The sequence below is a fragment of the Panthera uncia genome, chromosome D1 (genome assembly GCF_023721935.1).
Source record: "Panthera uncia isolate 11264 chromosome D1, Puncia_PCG_1.0, whole genome shotgun sequence".
Classification (NCBI taxonomy): Eukaryota; Metazoa; Chordata; class Mammalia; order Carnivora; family Felidae; genus Panthera; species Panthera uncia.
In genome coordinates, this window is record NC_064808.1 from 10325073 (window position 1) to 10332632 (window position 7560).

At 49.9% G+C, this 7560-nt stretch overlaps 1 protein-coding gene across 1 annotated transcript in view; it reads left to right on the forward strand.

Annotated features, from left to right (window-relative positions):
* The first annotated feature begins 7321 nt into the window (after positions 1 to 7321).
* Positions 7322 to 7560, forward strand: part of OSBP (oxysterol binding protein) — a 35866-nt gene continuing 35627 nt past the window's right edge. Inside the window, exon 1 of the mRNA XM_049646066.1 lies at positions 7322 to 7545. Coding sequence (XP_049502023.1) covers positions 7406 to 7545 — 140 coding nt within the window. The 5' untranslated portion in view covers positions 7322 to 7405. The remainder of the gene's footprint in view (positions 7546 to 7560) is intronic.

Genomic DNA, 7560 nt, shown 5'->3' on the forward strand with positions numbered 1-7560 from the left:
AAGGACTTTGGAGAGATTGGAGAAATACAATGAGGTGGGAAAGCTAGTTTATCCGATGCTCCCATCAGATTTCTCCAACATGCAAATTTGATATGCAAATCCCCCCCACCCCCACCCTTACCCCCACCCCCCCAAAGAGCTAATGCACCAATGGTATCTACTCTTCCAGCCAGTATAAAGCCTATTGTCCTTCCAGTTCTGGTTGTGGGAGTGGGCAGAATTATATACATGGACTCCTGGGGGAGCCACATATCCTGCGGTACAACTGCCTGATGTTTGAGGTTATCAATGCATTGAAATCCTTGGGCCAATACAAGCTGGGTAAAGACTGGTCCCTGTAGGTTGGGAGAAGGACGTACACAGATAAGGAGACAGTTGGGAGGAGCACAAAAGTTTGTGGGGTAATTTACTATTCCTATCTCCTGGAGCTGTTGGGCCCACCTGCAAGAGTTACTGTGTGTGCAGCTGGGGAATAGAGATTTCCCCATGGCTCCGTATCCTAGGTAACTGGAAAGTAATGGTTGTGAAGGGAAAAATTAAACAGTAATGCTGAGTGGTGTCCAGCTAAGCCATGATCAAAAACATGGGTTTATTGGGTTTTTACTTGAAAGGGTGAGATTAGCACACCAACCCAGTGGGTGGCATTATAATCTGTGTCATTTAGATTTCCTAAGCAGGCATGCCTCATTCCATGCTTGGAGCCTTGAACTGAGACACTGGAAAACTGTCTGCTGGTCCAAGGGTCGTTGGCAAAGTTGTACAGACTGCCCCCAGAGGTGATGCTATTTGGCAGCTGACCCATCTTCTGGATCTGTTTTTATGGGTTGAATTATTGGGAGTTATCTGGAAGCATGGACTTGGAGCTTAGGAATAATTGGGGTCCAAATCCCTAAGATGGGTGGTGGGAGTGGATAGGTCAACACAGGTCCCATTAGGGCAGATGAAAATCCCTTCTTGGGAAGGGGAACGTGGTCCAGTGTAGTTTTTCTGATGGAGAATTGTATTAGGAGAATGAGTGGGATAAAATAGGGAGTAAGAAAGGTCCTTCTGAGAACATAAATGACAAATCTAGCAATTGGAAAAGTTATTTCCCTGGGAGGTTATGTTGGAACCATTCTGTGGACCTGAGTGGGTTAGAACAGTAATGAGAATGAGGAAAAAAAAACCAAACAAACCAAAAACAAGACTTTTGGGGCCATATCGGAGGGTTAGACCCAACAGAAAGATGTCATTGTTTTGTTTACTTTTGCTTTGTTTGAAGGGAGGTGGTTTAAAGGTAGCAAGAAAAGCAACTCAGAGGTCCAAGTAGACAAAGGTTTGCAAAGAGGAGAAGCAGTATAAGGAAAATCCAGTCAATAGCTAACATTATAAAGCAGATATTCATAGTAAGATGTCAATCACTTATCTTCTTGGAGATGTAGCGTAGATCTTCCACTGGCTCACAGGAATGGGATGGAATGTCTTCAGTCTTTGTGGGTAGTCTAGAGCCACTAATTTTATTCTCGACAAATGAATCCACCTAGCTATACCTTAGAGCTTAGCTGCTGTTGGGGTGCTGAGAAGAACCTGGAAGGGTCACTACCATTCAGGGTCTAATTGAGCTGAACGTAAATCCTCCTTCCAGGTCTTTAATAAAACCATGTCCCCTGGCTTGATCTGGGTAGGGACAGGTTCTTTTTTGGGTTGGGCACAGGTAAAGATGATCTACTGGACCGGTCCTAACTGATTAAATGTCTTATAAATTCGCGGGTTTCTGAATCAAGTAGCAGATCTGCTGTTAAGAAAGGAATTTCAAAGGGGCTGAGTTGGAGGTTCCTTTTTGGGGCCATTCTCAATCTCAAGAGGGCTACGGGCAGGAGTTTTGTCCAGGATTCTAAGGTTTCCTGGAAAGATTTTTGGCCAAAATTTTTTAAAGGGTTTGATTAGCCAAGGATTGGGGTCTCCAGGCAGCATGGAGGTGGTCATGAACTCCCAAGGCAGAAGATACTTGTTGAGTCACTCTTGCAGTAAAGAATGGGCTGTTATCACTCCACAGAGACTTTGGGAGCCCAAAGTGTGGGATGATTTCCTTTGGTAGAGCTTTCATTACCTCTTGAGCTTTTTCTGTTCTACCAGGATGAACGTCTACCCAACCAGTGAAGGTGTTCACAAAGACCAAGAGGTATTTATATCCCTGATGGGGGCATCTGAGTGTGGTCTATCTGCTAATCTTCTCCAGGGTATGTGCCTTGTCTTTGGATGGTCTGGAGGAGTGGAGGTGGTCTAAGCCCTCCCCCAGAGGTGTTCTTGTGACCTAGGTTACAGGTCCTGGTAACTTCCTTGATCACCCATGACAGGCTAATTCCTGAAAAGACTCGATTAACTAAGGAGGTTAATGTGTCTCTTCCCACATGAGAGGAGTCACGTAGTCCCTTGATGATTTTCCATTGGAATGCCTGGGGAAGCATCACCTTTTTGTCTTGTGTCCGCCATCCCTCCAGATGTAGTTGGTGGTCTTTCTGCTGAGCCCAGTTTATTTCCCTCTTTGTATATTGGGGCCTTTGTGGGAGGATTGGCCCATGAAGGAGTAAAGCTACCTCTACTGGGAGTTTGGGGCCCTAAAACCATCTTTTGGAGCTTGTTACACGTATTTGGGGCTGCCTGGCTTATAAAATGAATTCCCAGCACCAACTGTCCCTCTAGGGTATCCAGATCTACATGGGTGCTTCTGTGGCCCTTCTACAAGACGGGACTGAAAAAGAGCAGGATTTTCATCAGGTCCTTGGGTGGTCTCCCTCACCTTATCATGGTTTACTAGCTTGATGATACATCTCTTCATGCCTTCCAGGAGGCACAGTACCATGTGGTCTCTGAAGGCTAGTCCCTGCTACCTGGGCTGATAATTCTGATAAGGGTCTATCTGAGGGACAGCTGTCATTCTAATGGGACATCTGTTAGGCTAGGTAGCATGAAGGACATCTGCCCAGATGTAGAATCGCTCCTCTGTACTGCAGCAATGAGAGAGAATGACCAGAAGGTCCTTCCAGGTTAGATCAAAAGACTAGAGTCAGGCTCCAGAATTCCTCAGTAAATTTGCTAGGAACCTCAGAAAACTGGCCTAAGCACTCATGGCACTGCCTGAGATCGAACATCAAAAAGGGAACATAGAAGGGCACCAGGGTGGCTCGGTCGGTTAAGCATCTGACTCTTGATACTGGCTCAGGTTGTGATCTCCCGGTCATGAGATCAAGCCCACATCAGGCTTCATGCTCAGTGGAGCCTGCTTGGGATTCTCTGTCTGCCCCTTCCTGGCTTGCTCGCATGCATTCTCTCTCTCTCTCTCTCTCTCTCTCTCTCTCTCTCTCTCAAAATAAATAAACTTTAACAAAATAAAGGGGGTGGGGAGCACCTGGTGGCTCAGTTGGTTAAGCGTCGGACTTCTGCTCAGGCCATGATCTCAGGGTTTGTGAGTTCTAGCCCCACATTGGGCTCTCTGCTGTCAACACAGAGCCTGCCTTGGATCCTGTCTCCCTCTCTCTCTGCCCCTCTCCCACTCAAGCATGCACTCTCCCTCTCAAAAATAAACATTAAAACCAAACAAAAAGAGGAACATACACTCTTGTGGTCCCCTAAGGTCCACCTGCCATCTCCTGGAGGGGGCAAAGAAGCTCTTTCTTTTGGCCTGAGTCTGGTAATGGAGGGTAGATGGATTGATAGGGTGGGAGATTAGTTGCTTAGGCTGAGGAGCCAATGGCTGTTGGGGTGTTAATCTGGTCTTGGGTTGTTTCGAGGGGGAGTTACTGAGGGGAGCTACTGCAGGGAGAATTTCTTTCTTGGGGCCAAACATGTAAATGACCCCCTCCCACTGTGCATGTTTTACATTTCTCAGGGTCATCCCTGAGGGCCGTAAAGGCCTGGATGTAAGGGATCCCTACCCACTCTTCTTGTCTCTTACTGGAGAGATCAAGTTGCAATATAGTTTTATAGTTAGGACTATCATTTTCTGACTAGATCTCTAGCTTATATGGAGGCCAAGGAATGTTACAAAAGAAAACGAGCATTTTCCTACTTAGGCTGGCTTTCTTTCTTTCTTTCTTTCTTTCTTTCTAATGTTTATTTTTGAGAAAGAAGAGAGACAAGAGTATGAGTTGGGGAGGGGCAGAGAGAGAGGAAGACACAGAATCCCAAGCAGGCTCCACACTGTGGCACAGAGCCCCATGCAGGGCTCAATCCAAGAATCTCAGCTGAAATTCAGAGCAGGATGCTGGACACTTAACTGCTGAGCCACCCAGGTGCCCCTATTTAGGCTTTCTAATGGGAACTGATCCCAGTGTCTCAAAATATGTCCCAGAAGAAAGTCTTTGGGTATGGAAGTGGAATCTCCCATTGTCTTCAGGGAGAGAATTGACTTCTGTTAACTAGAAAAGGAACAACTAAACCAGGCCTCCCACTACTAGAAGCCTGGAGTACTATTTCCCTGAGGAAAGTTAGCTCTCTCTCTCTCTGGAACCTAATAGGATCTCAATTGGGAACTCTTCTAGAGATTTCCAAAGGCGAGTGGACTGTGGGCATCCCCAGCCTGCTGTCCATTCACCCGGTCATCATGGCTGTGGCCAGCATGCCATGTGATGACCCAACAACAACCCTGGTGTCCCAGGGCGCACGTCTCTTCCTGGCATCTGCCATCCGGAGAGTGACAGCCTTCCGGACGACCCTAAATGAAATGATGCCTGATAATTAACCCTGATGTCCCAGGATGGATCCCTTGGAGCCGAGATCATCATGATTTCAAGATCACTGAATATCCCACTCTCCTTCTGTTGATAGGCCTCTTAACAGTTGGTGGCAAACAACAGCCACCAGAGACAGGGGTCCCTTTGAGTGTCTAAATATTTCTTGCCTGACCTGTTGAAGTCTCCTACTTGATGGTTAGCTCTGGGGAAACTAACCTCTATTTTCCAGTTCTCTTTGCATCCCTGAATTATTTGGGTGGAGCCACATTTAATTAAGTGGTGGATAAGGCCTACCCACAGATCCACAGGGAGAGCTCTCTATAAGTGGGGTCCTTTGCCAGGGAGCAAAAGGGTTTATAGCTTATTTTACAGTGATCTTTGCAGTCTGAGTTGGCAATCACGCAGCACCTGTGCAATGGGTGACAGAATATCTCCCAGGTCCCTGTGCCCCGCCACCAAAAGAGAGTGCCTATGTAGGTATAAAAGGAAGCGGCTGAAGCCACACAAGGAGGGGTCAGAGTGTCCCTGACCAAGAAGCAGATTCCCACAGAGACAGCCTGGGAATATCAGTCACCTAGGGACCAGTGCAGAGCATCACTGGTGTCGCTTCCACGAGGGGCCATGAAGCACTCTCTTACATGTCTGGGAGCACTAAGGAACAGTCCTATGTGTGCATACCCAGAGGAGCCAAAGTTTTAATTACCAGTGAGATGGAAAGCCCTATGGGATTGCTGCGCGTCCTGAGAAATAATCTCGGACACTTCCATACAACTTTTAGTCACTCAAGAGTGCCTTTCGGCTGGAAGGAGCAAGTGTCCCTTTATTCTTCGGAGCTGAACATTAGTTTCTCATAAATGCTACCAGACCATCCGGTTCCCAGGTAGATCAGAAAGAGAGAGAGAGAACAAAGGAATGGTGACTTGACTAAGCAACACTCCAGCCCGAGTGGTGAAAGTTGAGACTCACTGATGAAGAGGGTCCCTCAACACGCGGGTTACCTCCTTCTGACTGGTTCCCCAAAAAGATGTTGCCAGGTGAACTGGCGAGACCCGTTCGTCCCCTGAGGCCTCCACCCAGTGCATTCCAAGGATGTCCCTGGAGGCTCTGGGTCTCATTGCAAGAAAGAATTCAAGGACGGACCAGACATAGTGGAGGAGCAGTTGCAAGCAGGACAGTTTATTAAAGTGAAAGTATGCTCTGGAGAGGTGAGAGCGGGCCGGCTCCAGGGAGAACTGCACACTGGGGGTTTGGATGTCTACTTTCTATCGGCAGCTGTTAACTAGGGGGTGGGATATTTATTACCCGAGGCGGGGATGTGTTGAAAGCAGCGTTTCGCGCCTTTCCTTCCTTATTTGGTCAGGGGTTTCCAGCCTTCTTTGTCAGACACTTTGGGCCAGTCCAGTTTGATCCGGCTTCCTGTGGCTTTGCTGCCAGGACGGGCCTCTGACTTTCTTGTAGCTGCGCTGTCCACGACTTCCCCTTTCCTGGCCTCCAGGTATCCTGTTAAAAGCTAACTAGCTTCCTACTCTAACCAGAGCACAGGACAATCTAGAATCACGAGATAAGGGGTGTGGTGCGATGATGAACAAACCAGGGAAGGGACTTAGGAGGATCTTGGATCCAGGAAGGAACTGGGGAAGCTATTACTGGACTCCCCAGGAATCCCGGTCTCCAGCTCAGATCCAGCTGCTAGCAGGAGGCCCTACAAGGTAGCTTCTCGGGCAGTGGCTAACTGCTGAGAGTCACTCTTCCCAGCGGGAAACTACGATGGTCTTAACTCTGGAAGAGGGAATGCAACACTGCACCTAAGTGGAAAAAAAACAACAACAACAACAACAACAAAAAACGCGTTTGGGGAAGAGAACTCACTCTTCGCCCACTCCGAAAAGCTAGAAGCAGACGAACACGCCTCCAAGCTCTTTCCCGGATTTTAGTGGTTGCCTCCAGCCAGCCCCTCTCTCAGTACGTCTCTGTTATTGGTCAGCATTGCCAAGCATCAGCAGTCACAGACAATATCCGGAACCAATCGTCTCCAATCCCCACCCCGTCTCTCCGCCAACCTGTGAGTGACATACATGCGAACCAATGAGAAGTGAAAGTGGGGATGAGAAACCGAGACTCCTTCCCCTTTTCCTCAGCTTGTTCAGCAAATGGTAGAAAAGGCTGAGCAGCTGATACCAACCACCAATCCGTAAGGATGGAACGGGGACGAAGAGAAGAGTGATGGGAGGGGGTGACGTGGCAGTGACGGGGACATATACTGAAATGAGTGGCGGAAACCCCGGCCAATCGGTGGTCGAATTGGCCGGGCACTCTGCATTCTCGGGTCCTCCCCGAGCGCCGGAGACTTCCGGAAAGCACCAATGAGCTTGAACATGAGTCTGATTGGCCTTCATTCGAACCAATCATCGGCGTGCCTGGAGGACGCGTCCCACCCCGGGCTCTCACTGGGCGGTGTGGGATGACAGGCCCGAGAGAAATGCCAATGTCCTAGGGGTCCTCCGCAAGTGACGCTCGGCGGCACCAATCGACTGCCTCCTTCCCGGCGGCCGAGCCCTCCTCCCGCGGCGGGCCTGGCGGGGCGGGGACGCTGCGCGGCCGCGGCTGATGCGCTAGCCGTGTGGGGCGCTCCGGGCGGCGACGGCGGCTCTCGTAGGCGGTTCCGGTCCTGTATCTCGGGGCGGCGGCGGCTCATGGCGGCGACGGAGCTGAGAGGGGTGGTGGGGCCGGGCCCGGCGGCCATTGCAGCTCCGGGCGGCGGCGGCACCGGTCCCCCCGTGGTGGGAGGCGGCGGCGGCGGCCGTGGAGACTCGGGGCCGGGCTCCGGGGCCGCGCCCCGGCTAGCGCA